We start from the raw sequence: 15,465 nt of genomic DNA on the forward strand, positions 1-15,465 counted from the left end.
TTTCCGGTGACAGTCGGCGCTTGTGCATTGTCAACTTAAATTTCGCGAGCGTATGACCCATCACCGAGGCTGCGACTGAGCCTATGCAACGAGTTGGATTGTCCTCGAATACAGACTACTAAAAGATATATTGGCTTTCCGAAATCTTACTTGGTAGACAATTACATAGCTACAATGTCAACACTCGGGGTACTGCTATCCCTCCTTGTTATCTGCCACACAGACTCGCTATACGTGTCGTGAGAACCTTGGGGCCAGGCCATCCAGGCATATTTACAATTCAAGCTTATGATATTCATTGTCATGCGATCCGTCTAGGATGTCAAAGACGTCCCTAGTGTCTGCTATATTTTGGGGCCATCTATTAATACTCCAAGCGCAATCCTCCCGAAAAGTAAATGTAAACTTGATATCGCCTTTCTGTCTACTAGAGTATGGCGCGCGGAGTGGCTAATTACACTGCTCATAGCTCCAGCCACTACGTCACTCGAGACACTGCGGCGGCTATCACTCTACACCTGCCTGATGTCAAAGGTCTGATCAACACGCTCGTTGCAATGGACATGAACAGTATCCGTGAGTTCGCAAGTGCTTACTCTGTGTTATATGGGTTGCTTGTATCTCAATGGGATAGCCCTGATTCAGATCACAACCCGCACCACTTCTCCAGTCCACAGCAATTTGACCCCACGCGCTGGTACGGAGTACAACCGGAGGCTGACCTCACGTTCCGCATATCGGCCCTCACGGATACATTGGTCGCCAGTTTGCGCTCAACGAGGCGGTGCGCCTCTCGACGTACGTTATGCGTCTAACCTTTAGGTCAGTGGAGAATAAAACCACGCTTGCCGGCCTGCTTGCGTTCGGCGAGATGTGCCATTCACGTTGATAGCCTGTGTGAACTGACAAGTTGTGGAATGTTATTGAGAAAGCCAATTTCCTGTATAGTGCGCGTATATACTGATGTGAGCTGCGACTACTATCAACTAGAGTCGCGGGATGACTCTTCAATGCCACTCGATGTGTGTTGCCCAGTGCTACCCATCGTAGATGGCACTTCACTACCTTTAGTTTTTGTCTGCCTCCCAAACATCAGAGTGCTGTGTGGCTTGTTAGTCCCCAGAGGATCCGCTTGTGAGTGTGTTGAGTGCTGTGGCAGGCCCTTGAGGCTCGGGTCACGCAAGTTGAGCATGAGTCGCGAGATCAAAGCACTGGCCATCCTGTTCATAGATGTCGGTACTGCATCACCATCATGCGTTCCAACCACACTCACACATTTGTCAACGTTGACCCCATACCCCGCGTGTAGTCCTGACAATGAGTATAAGATACTGTCTTCATGCCTAGTGCCCACAGTGCTTTACGTACATTACCAATCTAGCGGACGAGCAATCAGCGATCATATTCGAGTCCTCTGTGGGATGAAAGCACCTACCAGAAAGGTCACAATGTTGACGACGTTTACAATAACGAGGGTACCGAAGTAGACGATTCCTAAGCGAATGGTTGACATTGTGAGGTGATATTGCGGCAACAACGATCACACTGACCGTCTCGCAAGAAAACCTGCAGTAGTGTCCCGGTCCGTGGTGATAGACGCACCAGTTTGACCGTCTTGCTTAGAGTAAGAAGGAAGATCGTCGTATCAAACAATAGCATCGTGCTCCAGGGAGCGATCAGATCTGCAGTCATGCAGATGTCACCATTAGATCTGGTCATGAGTCAGGTGCACTTACAATCGGCCCTGAGATTAACATGAGCACATGTCCCCGGTGCGACGGAATAATATATGAATAAACGTACTGACGGACTGTCAACAGCGAATTGCACGTTGATGTCATGACGTAATTTGTAGGAGCACCTCCTGTTGTATTACTCGCAGTGACCGACCACTGACAGCTTATTTCAGTGGACTGCTTAGTAGTAAGATGAATTGCAATACTCACAATGCCGGCTATTGCTCCCATGGAATATGCTAGTAGCAAGATGGCCAATACGCGCTTGCTTCTCTCATACAATGCATATGTACGGATCACGAGCAGGGCTTGCCCGACAATGAGCACTGGTGGTACTGAACAGAGTAATGGCGCACAGCACATACCTGATACAACGGCTTGTGTCGCAGCAGAGAATGCTTGATGAAAGAGCTGTAGGTGGCAGCTTGGGCGACGGCATTAGTCAATTACCGCTTCTTGCACATACAACACAAGGCTGGAGCTCACTGCTATACAGGGGGTTATTCAGAGATCAATATAGGCATGGTATGCAACATACTTGAGGAGATATATCCGCAAAGTACTCGAACGCGATAGGGATTTGACCGGCCACAGCGAGATACCGGTTCAGTATAAAGAGGACTGAGGTCCAAGAAACCTTGTGCTGTGCCTTCCAGAAGTTGTCGATCTCCATGGATAACGTCAGGAAATAGTCATAGTACAGGATTGCTATCAAGAACACTGTGAGCGTCTGCGTTGGCGGCACTTAAGTTGTTGAAAACGACGTACTGAAAGAGGCAAGCGCCAGATAGCGATTCGCCTCAGGTCCCGAGAAGCTGCAGAAGCGCATTTGCACATTATTTAAGAGCTAGGAGTGGTTGTACGTACCTCAGGGAACTAGGACTATTGTCATTAGCTGACTGCATTCTTAGTAGCACGGTGCAGATGGCCTGCCCGCCCACCAAATCCTTCCTGGCTCTTATATGGCGCTGCGGACCATGAGGTATGTTGACCATATACGACCACTTCTCAGATAGAAGTACTGTGATTCCTGTACGTACCACATGTGGTTCGGTTCCATACAGGGGGCTATGGATCGGCGTATTCGGAAGACTGCACGTGGGACAATCTCAGCACGAAGACTCAGCTATGCGGACATAGTGTGGTTATGTGCGAGTGACAGAGATCAAGACCCTCTCATTCTGCTTGCGCACTTTCATGTGAATTTATCTTGCATTGCTGATGAATCTGTATGGTACATACGGGTCCTTTAGCTCCCCCATGATTGTTCGGTTCTAAACATCCTGTTTGTAGCATACCTTCTCAGCCAGATTTCGAACCGTTTAGGCCATGTGGTTGGCACCGTAGATTCAAACAAACCACAGACTTCACTGAAGGCCTCTTCTTTGACATGAAGCCGTCCTGCCGTCGAAGAATATCCACATAATCCGACGCGCAAAGTACAACAAACGGATTTCCTGAAATGGCGGCGGATGTATGGTTCCATTTCACGGAAGCACTGCCGCAAGTCGGCAGGCATGACCGCCAATGAGAGTACAGGATTTCTCGGGATGTTCGTAGTCCGATCAGCGATTTCGGCCACTGAGCCAATCAGGAAAGGGGTGCTGACCTGGGAATTGCCCGGTAGGCGCCGTATCCAAGGTTTAAAGTTAAAATCTCGCCTCCGCGCGCGGCATGCGTGACAGCTGGCAGTGGAGCACATGCCGTGCCGTCCCACACAGGTTTCTCGGAGCCGGTCGTACAAACCTTTCCTGGGAACGACGGCGACCTGTCGATCATGGTCTTCAGTTCTATGAGTACAACTCGGTTGTTACATTCTGGTCCGATTGATCAATCATCGCTTATATTTGTCAATACACGGCCTTTCATACCACCCAGCACAACGAACATTACATCTTCACCGCGGCTCACAAGGGAGAGTTTGACGTCTGCATTGTCTGACGCTGTAGCCACAGCACGCCGCGGTGATTGGGAGTATCAGACACGTCCGGCAGAAGTCGATTTGTATGATGTGTCCGTCCTGTCAGCACATAGTACGCGGGTTGAGCGTCAGCAGGGTGATCAGTGCACTTGACAGCCTCGCCCAGAGCATGATCAGGGTCGATCACTACAAATTGTAGGACTTCAGACTCGCACGTTTGTAAAGGCGGTGGCTATGCCACGCGCAGTAGCCTGACCAACCCTTCAGTTTGCGTCTTTGCAGACACATGGAGAGCATGTAATCATAGCGCACTACGCCTGCAGATTACGACGTCAGCCCATTTGCTGCAGTTTACAAAAAGCCGCGTTTCTCACTGAAGGAGGCTACGGATAGGTAGTGAATCAACTGAGGCTCAAAGTCGCTGTAGCACTAATATCAGCATTGAGAAAAAAAAGCCTATATATAAGTTACCTGCTTCCAGGGATCCCCGTGGTAAACTCCTTAACTTGAGCCATGCAGTTTCACGCAATACCACCTACATGAGAGCTGTGAAGCGTCTGCATCCCTTCCACAATCAACACTGACCACATTTATCGCGTGCACCACCAGGGGGGAGATGCAACCTCCCGGCTTCTAAGTAACCACTGGATGGATTCAACCCACAGATCCACCGTACGATCGGACTCTACGGAACGTGAGCACGAAACATGTACACGCACCCTGAGTCTTGACCACTCTGTATATGAACCCATGGGAGACATCTTCGAAGGGAAATGTGTGTGAAGCCTGTACAGCGTACGTCCCATTGTGGCTGCATTGCTCACTACAAAACGTTCCGCTGATGATTACGAGAAGAAGGCGTAGTCGACCCCACGAAATTCGCGCAACAAGTCAGTCTGGAAGTCTCACGCGCACCCACGCGCCTCATGCTGCTCGCTTAGATAGGACATTCAAGTCGAAGCATAAGGATTGAAAGACAATGGCGTGCTGTCTTCGAGAGGTGTAGCGAAGAAGTCGTGCGTGCGGGTGCAATGAGTGATACAATAGGTAAAGGCGCCGATAAGACAGCAGGGTGCTAGTTGTCAGTTGCAATAATGCTCGTGAGCGCAATCGCGCGCCCAAGGTACTCCCGCAGGTACTGCATATCCCATACATCGGCAGCCTGAGACACCTCTCATGAGTGACCGCGCCAGACATACACTGCCAAAACGACTCACCACGACCTGGATATGTAATTTGCCGCCAATGGTCCAAAGATGTACAAGCCTAGGCTCCGGTCAGAACGAACTAGCAGAGGGAGTTCCGAGCAGAGTAGTGGGTGACACCTACGGTCTGGCGCTGTGGGACCAGCGGTGCTGGAACGCGAGGTCTTGCACTTCAATCTCCGGCCGAGAGCTTGTGGCCGAAGCACTGACACCGTACGTGAGCGGTATCATCCGGTCAAGGGAGCCGACATTCGTGACGAGCAGGGAAGCCGGGTTTCTCCATGTCGAGGAGGGAGCCACAGTTAATGGCTTGAGCGCGAATATGTGTGCGTTGAGATGAGGAAGATGCGGGTTCGACAAATACTCGTCGTACTCAGCCTTGAGGCGGTCCATGACAGCGCAGAGCTTCTTGCGAGGATCCGTTTCAGATTGGACAGTCGTGAACGGTACCTTGACAGGAACAATGACCGATGTAGAAGTGATGTGCGAAAGTTGATTGTAAGGCGGGACTAGATATTGAGAGAGAGAGATACTGGATAGAGGGGTCGAGATTCAGCCACCGTGAAAATCAGAGACTACGACTCACAAGGAGAGATCCAGCGTCACATGCGCCTCGTCTGGAGGGGCGTTCAATTCGGGATTTTGCTCAAACATGGCTATAATCAGAGCGGCTTCGAATAGGCGGGTAACGGTGTGTCCAGTTTGTTTCAGCCCTTTGATAATGCGCGATGATGTCTCTACATCGATTGCTTCATGAATACAGGATTGTCTCCCGATGTCCTTAATCTCAAGCCGCGCAGGCTTCAACGAGTGAGAGGGCTATATATTTCGTGAGTATGTGTTGTCACGATTGAACGGCTGAGGAACACACAATATCACTCGTCCTCAGCGCCTTCCAGCGCCGTAGAATCTTCATACCCTCGGTTCCCCAGTCGGGGCGTGGGCCTCCAGTGGCAGTCACAGGCCCTGGCGCCAGGTTCTTCCACTCTTCTCCCCACGGTAGCTGACCGACATGATGGTCCCTGTCCTGGAGAACGATTTCTTCGAGGATGATCCGAAGCATGTTGAGATTGGGACGGGCGTCAAAGATGGCGTGGGTGCCGTGGGTAAAGATCGCCATTCTCCCGCCCGGAGTGTTCGGAAGCAGATAAATCTTCCAGTACTGCTTCGTTCCGTCGGGATGGACGTACGGAAGCCGCGTTGCAACCATCTGATAGACGAATTCGTCTGGAGTTACCGCGTCGTCGATCAGCTTGAAGCTATTGGCAGCCCACTGTTCCACTTCCTGCGAGTCCGAGGCCGGCGTATAGATCCAGTGGTTTACTGCAGAGTCAACAGCATCTTTCTCGATGGTGCATGCAAGTAGCGGTGAGATGAAGCTGTTTGTGAAAACCTCTAATTCATTGTGCCATCCTCTACGACTAAGCGCGCTTACCGCAGATAGCCCAACGCGCCCTTCAGCCTCTCTCCGAGAACATTGGACTTCAGATCGGTAGTGAAGGTGAGGCCAAAGCACACGTCGGCCGTCCTGAGGGTGCGTGTGCGTTAGAAGCGCGACTTAGGGCGCATTCGAATGGCAACATACCCATCGTCGCGCTCATGGAGAGCAAACATCAGCAGCTCAGACCCTATTAGAGGCCTGCATTCTTGAATGGTACCCGTCCCGCGCGCCAGACAGTGCTTACCTCGTGTAGGATACAACTCCGTCCTGCGTCCGTGAAGTCCAAAGGGGCTCTGCGGGAGGCTCAGCCAAGGGGTTCATGGTGAGTGAAGAGATGAGCAGTAAGTCTGGTAGAGGGCTTGACAGGTATTGCGGTGACTGCGAATCTCGTTCCTTTATTCAAGCCAGCAGGGGTGAGATTGATGATCCTCCTGCTTTGATCGCATCTACGCCGCTGGCTGCATACGGACATTGGTTAGGCGAGAGAAGCGCTAGAAATAGCCTCACTAAGGCCTCACTCCTGCGGGATGAAATAGATATCCAATCTACCATCTGAGTAGAACAAATCAATCTTCGCTGAGCAAGTCGGCATTGTCGCTTGCTTCTTGACGTGCGAACGAGACTATACAAGCAATGTCAGTCTGTCAGACGTCCGTTGGCATCGTCATCAGACCCGTGGGCGCTACATCGAGGTTGTCAGGTGTGCCAAGTTGCAGTGCGGACGAAGCGCCTACAATGTAGAAGTTCTCCACTGGTGTGCGGCAATCCCCATGTGCCGGCAGTGCGTCACCGTGGGATTGTAACAACATTGGAGACTCAATAAGCATCCGTGTGGCAGGACCAGAGCGCCAATTGGCGCAAAGGCGCCCGTCAGGCGTAGCTTGCCAAATCGGGCGTTTCTGACGTTTCCCCCGACGGTTGCCGTCGACCGCCGCCCCCGGAGTCCCGCTCTCATCCATGCCAAAAAGAGTCACATCTACCCGGTGGCATTAACACGATAATTACCTCAACCCAAGCATCTCCTTGATCGACTTCCCCACCCTGAGATTCCACGGCGTCTAGTCGAGCAACGCGCGGCTCATTGCGCAGATGACCTGACGGGTCGCTTACACCCTCACATATGCTCCTAAGCTGCTGCATATGCGACTGAGATTCGACCGAGCCGTGCAGTCATCTGATGGTTAAGACCTCGCAAATCAGACACCGCAATGGGATAAAGGCTAGACTCACGAGGTATTTGTAAGGATCGTGTGCACGCATCGTGAGTGTGTAAATGTAACGGCAGACAAGCATAACAGCCTGTCCGAAACGTCTGTTTCTAGCCGTCGTCGGGCAGAATGTCATACACGGCCCTATCATGCAGAGGGTTGAGAGATCAAGAGAAACCAAAGGCACGTCATTCAATGATGCTGTGTTTATGAAAAGCCCGGCGCCGGAACCGAGCTACTGGTTCGTGGTTGACACGTTAAGTTGCATCCGAATCCCAGAAGATTTCAGCTGACTTGCTAGAAATTGCAACATGCCAAGGAGGAACGAGAACTGGTGATGATGATGTCACCGTATGCACGACTCGTGCGAAACGCTCTGAGTAGGTCTGGAGGAAAGCGCGCTAGAACCGGACGCGAAGAGTCGCGAACGTGGTCATGTTTTTCCTTCTCTTTTCTTTTCTTTTCTTTCTCTCTTCTTCGTTTACAATTATTAAAAAAGACTACGTACGTACAATGTATTCCCCATCGACTCTCGGGCTTGCGAAGACGGCGTTGAAGGCGAGACAAAGCGACTGGTGTAGGCTGAACGAGGATACCGGTGTCGTCGCGCTCCTGAGGGCGGCAGGTACGCAAGCAAATATGACGCGGTAGGTAACATCCTCGGGACGCTGAGACATGGCCAAGAGTGGACTCGAGCTGACTTCATCGAGTCTAGCTTGCTTACGCCCTGGATGGGCTCCCAACTCGATTCGGAAGGTGCTTTCTATTTCGGGACGATGTGTCGATCAACGGCCAAGTCGTGCGTCATTCCCTTCTCGCAAGTCGCATATGATATCATTACTGTCATAGTAACCCTGTACATATAAAAGCGGGCATCGATGTCGTATAATTCAGTTTTCCTCTCTCCCTCGAACCACTACCATCTCCCATTTTATGCTTTCAATCCTTCGACAAGGCTCAAGCATCCAGGCACCTGGTAATTCGCTTAGTTATTTGGTCCTTGTACGCGCCAGGCTACTCGGGCCTGTTTAAAGGGATTCATGGTACGTGCGTTACCGTCGGGTACGCTTTGGGATATCGTGTATGTTGTTTGTGTTCGAGTGTTGTTATATCGGGCGCGCTTCTGAACGTTGTTTCTCTTCGAGGATCGTGGCTTACAATTCCGATCGCGTTTCGTAACGTCCGCGCGTCGTTGTTTGTTTGTTTGTTGTTTGCGAACGCGCATACAGTTAGATCAACGCGGCCGTTTCATTCTTTTAATTTTCTAGCTAGCATGTAGTCAACACATCTCTTCGGCCATCTACGGACATCACTGCGACCGACTCTCCCACAGCACCTTCATCGAGTACTCAAAATGAAGCCTTTCAAGGCATGGTAAAAGCGAGAAGTCCCAGAACACAGAAATGTCCTACACCGAACCCGGGATCAACAGTACCTCTCACCAGCAGGTGGGCATTGAACATCTACAGGGGTTTCCGTGGTCTTTCTGTCTAGGCCAGAAGCTTCTTGTATCTCCAGGTTTTACTTGTGGCTGACCGACCGGTATATATTGGATCTATCGGACAGCTGCGCGCTCGATCTGCGTGGGCCACCGATCCCCTCTACATCTGTTATACGAGCCTGAGCAACCCTGGCCAGAGATCAGCAACTCCAGCAGTCCGACCTCGGTACCCATACACGGCCATTCCTGCCAAAGCGAAGGAAGGGTACTCACCTTGTGTCAGCAAGGGTAGGCTGCGCTGCGCAGCGTTCTTAACACCGAGAGGCGAAAGCCGTGCCTGAGATTACGAATCAGCGCCAGATGCCGAGCCGAAGGTCTACGTGGGGTACAGCGCAATGAACGTGCTTCACAGTGGACGAAAGTACGCACCGTGTGCGAGAGGAGTGGCTGACCCTGGAGCCACGTTCGCGGGTGTCAGCCCCATGACGTCCGAGTGTGGCAGCACCCACTCCAAGGCCGGTAGTCGAGTCCCTGACGAGTAAGCCCGGCACGCAACCGGGTTCCTTTATTTGAAGGCAAGGCACCGGCCGCGCCATAAATCATTCACATCGTCCTTCCGCTCAAGCTGAGCTCTGTCCAAACACCCGCATCATGTTGAGGACGATGGCATCGCGCAAATTGCCGGAATGCTGGGGGCATCGCGGGGTACGTGTCACGTGTCGCATCTCCGCATGATTCCAACGCCGCGATGCTAGGCGTCTGCCGCATACCCCGAGAACACACTTGCCAGCTTCGAGGCGGCCATCAGAGAGGGCGCAGATGGCATCGAGAGCGGTACGTCCTAGAACCCGCCCGGAAAAACAATACTGAATTGCGCTGACGATCCTCGATAGACGTGCACGTATCACGAGATGACGTCGTGATCATGTTCCACGACCCCAGTAGGCCTTTGATGCCACACCGCGGCGTTCTAGCTCACCCATTCATTCGTAGCGCTCGAAAGAACCACGAACGGCAAAGGTCCGTAGCATGACTGCTCGGGGATGTCCACTCACATCGTCGTCGTGCAGGATGGATCAAGGACAAGAACTGGTATGGCCCTGATGGCATGGAACATCTCAGGACAATCAAGGAGCCGCACCAGCCCATCCCCACGTTTGCCGATACAGTCGCGCTCCTGATGAAGGTCTGTCCTCCACGCAATTTGTCGTCCTGGCCTGCTCACCGCGCACACAGCCCGAAAACCAGCACATGAAGCTCAACGTCGACGTCAAGGTCTCCAACGACCCCCCGCGGCTCTTCGCGCTCATGCACAAGATCATCTCCGCCCAGCCCGCCTGGGAGGCCGCGCTCGCGCCGCGCATCGTTCTCGGCCTCTGGCACACGCACTTCGTGCTGCACGCGCGCGAGATCCTGCCGTACTGCACGATGTCGCACATCGGCAACGACGTCTGCCTGGCGCGCCAGTTCTTCTGGGACAACTGCGTGCTGTTCTCGATGCGCTTCCCGCTGATGGCGTCTGTCGAGGGCCAGCGGTTCCTGCGGGAGTGCAAGGCGGCGGGAAAGCAGGTCGCGGTGTGGACTGTGAACGACCGCGACGAGATGGTCGAGGTACGCATCCGAGTCTCAGGTTTCCATTTCCCGCGCAGCAAATAGATGTGCTCAATGGTATGTGTGTTCCCAGGCCGTGCGGTGGGGGGTCGACGTCATCCTCACCGACGTCCCGCTCACCTACCTCGAGCTCCGCGAGACCCTCGAGAGTACGTGTGTCGCCTGGCTGCCCCTCGCACGCGCCGCTAACGCACGCCACAGAGGACTACGACCGCACCGTCGCGCAGCACAGCCGCATGTTCCTCTGGACGACGCTGCGCTTCTTCTACCCCTTCGTCCTCATGCGGTCGCTCCTCACGCGCTTCTTCATGGCGCGCATCGCGGGGCCCATGCAGAGACTGCCGCCCGCGCGCGCGGAGAAGGCAGGGAAAGCCTGAAGCGGCTGTCTTTCGTCGACACAGTCGGGGTGGTACTCTCTTCCGGGCTCCGCTTGCAAATAGCTATCTATAGAGTGTGTGTGTATCTAGACGGGAGGCAGCTCATGTATGTTAATATAGGCTTCCTCCATTCTCATCCAGCTAAAGTTAGCCGCCAGGCAAACGGACAATTGGTTGGTCTCCGTTTAGTATCAGAAGAACCCGTTTGCGCGAATCTCATCATCATGTGCGATAGCGAGCCACAGCGCTCAACAAATCTGATGCTTCGATGTCTAATCTTCATTCGGGATCTCTATTGGAAATGAGCGCTTGGCGCAGTAGTGAATGGCCAAGTCAATGGTGTGGCGCCACATTGGGTTGGATGGTATCTGCCGGGAATCGTGTATGTACCATTGGGCGCTCACGCCGCTGGGCCGCGACGCAGGGCCCGGCACACGCCACCCAGAATGACGATGATCTCGCGCCTCGACTCGACGATGGGCAAGACGATGCAGAACGTGCCGCTCATGGCGACCCAGATGCTGCAGTACAGCATGAGGAGAGACACCGTCAGCAGCGCGCGACACAGCGGAGGTTTCGACGCACATCTGGCACGCCACCCAGAAGGTGTAGAACGGCTTGCTGAATACGTAGTGCGAGAAGAACATCGGAATGGGCACTGTCCGCGTCCGCCGTCAGCCCCGCATTCAACCATCATCACGCGCTCAAGAATAGGAGACGCAGGAAGGGACGCACCGAGGATGGCGACGATGAGCGTCAGCGCGAGCGAGTACCATGCTGCGCGCCGGAAGACGCGCTTCAGCTCCGCGTGCTCCGCCGCCTGGTCTGCACCCAACGCCTGGTCTGCAGCTACCGGCTGCACCTCGGCGACGATGCCTGCCTTCTCTGGGTCGTCCTTTCCCGAGTCGGATACGTCGTCAGAGACGGCGGGCCCCGCGTCCTGCTTGTCGTCCTTGTAGATCACAATGGCACGCGTCCCGGAAAAGTCGTAGTCGGCGGGATCTAAGGAATGGATGGTGAGTATCAGCCTGACTGCCTATCGTCGTGAGCGGTGGTATCGCGGAAACATACGAGCGAGGGTGACGCAGACGGTGATTACGCCGGAAAAGAGCAACCCCGTGAGCCCGCTGCACACGGCGGAGTACGGCTCCGCCAGGTTCGCCACGGTGATCGAGCCTAGAGAGCTCGAATGAGACTGCGCTGCAGTGGACATAGGTATAGCAGGCGAGAGCAGACCGTATATCTTCCAGCAGCTGACCATCCAGGCGAGCATGCCGAGGATCGCGCCGACGATAGACCCGCTCAGCACAGCAGCTCGCGTCAGTTTCGACCATGCAACTGTGAGCGCGATCGGGATCACTGCTGGACTGAGAACGACGCCTCTGACAAGGAGTGCATGATCAACGAGCATAGAGACTGAGGTCGCAAGCACTTACTGCACGTAGAACAGCTACGCAGGTATGCCAGATCAATAATGGTCTCAGTTTTGGCTCAGACATGGAGACACACCCAACCAAGGTCCACGCCGGCTGCGTTGAGCTACGCAAGGAATGAGCTTTACGGGAACACACGAAGGGGTGTGTGGGTCGAACATACAATCGTGGCCCATGCACCCGCCCATACAGCCCAAGCACAGATGAAATAGTGGGAGGCTCTGACAAGTTCCGTGCTGCTTGCCTTCGGCCTGAAGTATGTGCGATAGATGCTACGTGGATGCACTCAATGTTGATCCGGCAAAGTAAGTGCTTGTGCGCTCACTCGTAGGTACTGTTGAAGGGGAAACGCGTGAAGGGACGGTTTACGATAGCTACATGTCCACTCACAAGAGACTTGAGACACCAATCAGTTCTGCGCTAACAGCAGAGGTGACTGCCATGCTAACGGAGGAGTCAGGCGCCTTTGACCATACTGAAAGATGTCGTGACGCACAATACGACAAGCAAGACTGCGATTGCTCCGCCTTTACCCATGACAACGGCAGCAGCAGCGGGGGCAGCGAGACCTGCACTCGCTTGGGCAGCGGAGAGAGGGTTCGGATACGTGGGAAATTTGGGCTATATGGTTGTCAATGCAGCACAAGACAGGTCAATGACAAGCCGGTTGCGATGGACTGTGACGTACATACGTTATTGAGGAGCGCACGAGCGGATAAACCCAAACACGACGCGAATGCCCACGGGACTGCGAACCAAGATAGGCCACCGAGCATCTAGAAAAGGAATAGGAAAATGATTTCAGAGCACGATCAAATTAGTCAATCGCGGGAGCCTAACGTATGCTTTTGTAGTCGTCTCTGGCGCGCTAGCAATAGCCTACGTTATATCATCAGACCTTGCCACATACAATGTGCGTTGAATTAGATGGAGCTCACGCGTTGCCAGTAACCTGCGCAAAGGAATATGTGCTCTGCCCCTTGAATCATGCTGTGAGCTACGCACCTTGGTCGCAGAAGACACCCGCAAATCCAGACAGGATGCTCGCTGCACCGAAGACCATTCCTGGATTCGACTTCATAGTGAGATAGCTCCCGTCGACGTTGCCGCTCACAGGAGAATCAATGCCAGCCTGCGCGAGCAAGTCGTACAAAGCGCCAATGCTTCCTGTTTCCGACGACGTTCCACTGTGCAAGCATCAATTAGTACGCAGACCTTCAGGAGTATCGTGAGCTGCGATCGTACTATACGTGTCCCATGAATAGATATATGACAATGAAGAGAATAACCGTATGTGCCCAGTCGCACATGAATGTCGCGCGAAGCCCGCCAAAGATCACGTAGACAGCGATACCGATCGGGAGTAGGAAACAGGCCGCGATAACGTTCATCCCTGTGAGTGCGTTCACAGTTGCAGCGCCCCCAACTAGATATAACCAAGATGAGCAGAAAATAAGTACCAGGAAGGACCGCATACGTACGCAACAGCGAGCCACAGACGACCAGAATGCAGAGGAAGCCGTAAAATGTGAATAACATGTGCACACTAGTACCAAAACGCGCCTTCGCTATCTGTAATTCAACCTCATATGAATGGTCTGCGACAGCACAAAGCGGATTACGTGCCTCCAAAAAGGTGTGAGCTCCGTTTGCATTCATCTTTACTTTTGCCGCGACCATAGCGAAGAATGCAAGCTGTATCGTCCCGCCAACACCATACCACCTGTCCAGGCCTTAGTGAGAGCCAAACGACTCGAAAATGGCGTATGATCACCAAGGCCCGCTAACACCTTGCATAGTATTACTTAATGCATCGAACGCCCTGGTAAATATTGTGCGATGCTGTACATACCAAATGTGTACGCTGCCGTGCTTGACTGCAGGAGCGTGGCGCTCCATGTCCATGCACTCACACTGATCCAAACAACACGTGAGCTTAAACCCGTCAGCCGTTCTCCTAGGCTTACATCCCACAACAGACAAGACCTGGCTGCGGTAGTATGATGTCAGACTAGATGATCTGGGTGATACAAATGACGAACGGACTTTAACGCTCCTGGAAGCACTCTGTTATCGTCACGTATTCAGTGAATATAATAACCACATCGCTCGGGTCGCCCACTTACGCTGAATTCTTCCGATGAGGAAGGGGAGAATTTCGAGAATTTCGATTGAAGTGTCGTGAGAAGTAGCATAAGAGCTGCAAAGAAGAATCCAACGCCTGTTCAAATGGTACCAATCAGTAGGAACCATTGGAAGAATAACTTGCACGTACCGACGACCACGCCATATCCCACGCTTTGATCTGCGCATTCAAGTTGTCAATCATGCATACGTCTTTCTCAAAGGAACGCTACACAACCAACCGAGCAGAGGTTTGAATTCAGAAATACCTGACTGAGACATGGCACAGGATCGCCAACGCAGTTTTCTTCTGTAGGCATGGTCATTCTTCAAATACTGCGACTGGCTCGGAAGCTTCCTTTGGAGTCCGCGAATGATTAGATATGAGGAAGTTATGATAAGAGAGGTCAGGCATGTTTGTCGATACCACTGCTTAACCTTTGCCCAGGCTATCAGAAGATTATGAAAATGTCAGTCTTTGATAAGGGGAAACCATTGGGAGGTTGCCCTTCGGAAGGCCGCATGCCACACCTGCCGTACAAATGTCCGTCCGATTGCTCTCGACGAGAAGAGGCAATTACTTACATGTGATATATCTGATATTACGCTATGTCATCCTGGAGAGCTCTAGAGCCGCAATTCGACCGTGAAATGTGTAGTCGTTTAGATACGGAAAATCGCTGGTGCTATGGTTGGTCGAGCAAGCATGGATTATACAAGTATCATGAGACATCTTACTTAGTGCTAGTAGTTGCGAGATGATGCGAAAAAGCAATCTTTGCGCAGAGCCCTGGGCGTACCTAGTCCTCCCTAGGCAGCCCATGAGTAACAGACCGCCCTATCTCAGTGTTTGGAGTGGCTAGGGCCTCTCTTGGAAATACCGCCGGGCCAGAGGGCTGGGAAGGAGGCAACTAAAAACGAATGCGATCACGTGATGGTTATGATCTCGTCTAGATGTTATGCGCTTG

At 52.8% G+C, this 15,465-nt stretch overlaps 3 protein-coding genes across 3 annotated transcripts; 1 reads left to right on the top strand and 2 right to left on the bottom strand.

The window, feature by feature from the left end:
* Window positions 1–982: 982 nt before the first annotated feature.
* Window positions 983–6,624, bottom strand: POSPLADRAFT_1049376 (hypothetical protein; the record flags this gene model as incomplete). Its single annotated transcript, XM_024479732.1, has 24 exons — window positions 983–1,220; window positions 1,274–1,377; window positions 1,436–1,494; window positions 1,551–1,566; window positions 1,603–1,711; window positions 1,804–1,892; window positions 1,947–2,071; window positions 2,102–2,147; window positions 2,275–2,444; window positions 2,505–2,551; window positions 2,604–2,766; window positions 2,835–2,862; window positions 3,096–3,234; window positions 3,346–3,504; window positions 3,648–3,843; window positions 3,873–3,974; window positions 4,377–4,443; window positions 4,875–4,923; window positions 4,987–5,394; window positions 5,449–5,681; window positions 5,734–6,241; window positions 6,298–6,390; window positions 6,448–6,501; window positions 6,548–6,624. 24 exons carry the CDS (start codon window positions 6,622–6,624, stop codon window positions 983–985), a joined length of 3,279 nt encoding a protein of 1,092 aa, XP_024335435.1.
* A 2,991-nt stretch (window positions 6,625–9,615) lies between these two features.
* Window positions 9,616–11,080, top strand: POSPLADRAFT_1184953 (hypothetical protein; the record flags this gene model as incomplete). Its single annotated transcript, XM_024489115.1, has 8 exons — window positions 9,616–9,657; window positions 9,708–9,786; window positions 9,846–9,893; window positions 9,946–9,972; window positions 10,023–10,138; window positions 10,189–10,563; window positions 10,637–10,712; window positions 10,765–11,080. 8 exons carry the CDS (start codon window positions 9,616–9,618, stop codon window positions 10,938–10,940), a joined length of 939 nt encoding a protein of 312 aa, XP_024335436.1. The 3' UTR covers window positions 10,941–11,080.
* A 260-nt stretch (window positions 11,081–11,340) lies between these two features.
* POSPLADRAFT_1152941 (hypothetical protein) lies at window positions 11,341–14,568 on the bottom strand (the record flags this gene model as incomplete). Its single annotated transcript, XM_024486703.1, has 20 exons — window positions 11,341–11,461; window positions 11,526–11,598; window positions 11,676–11,942; window positions 12,012–12,116; window positions 12,177–12,371; window positions 12,446–12,479; window positions 12,537–12,645; window positions 12,764–12,817; window positions 12,870–12,994; window positions 13,066–13,149; window positions 13,214–13,241; window positions 13,375–13,560; window positions 13,619–13,799; window positions 13,855–13,941; window positions 13,996–14,096; window positions 14,148–14,163; window positions 14,226–14,287; window positions 14,341–14,363; window positions 14,420–14,440; window positions 14,500–14,568. The coding sequence occupies 20 exons, from the start codon at window positions 14,566–14,568 to the stop codon at window positions 11,341–11,343; spliced, it is 1,941 nt and encodes a 646-aa protein (XP_024335437.1).
* Between the last annotated feature and the right edge of the window lie 897 nt (window positions 14,569–15,465).

Source organism: Postia placenta, assembly GCF_002117355.1.
Source record: "Postia placenta MAD-698-R-SB12 unplaced genomic scaffold POSPLAscaffold_14, whole genome shotgun sequence".
NCBI lineage: Eukaryota > Fungi > Basidiomycota > Agaricomycetes > Polyporales > Adustoporiaceae > Rhodonia > Rhodonia placenta.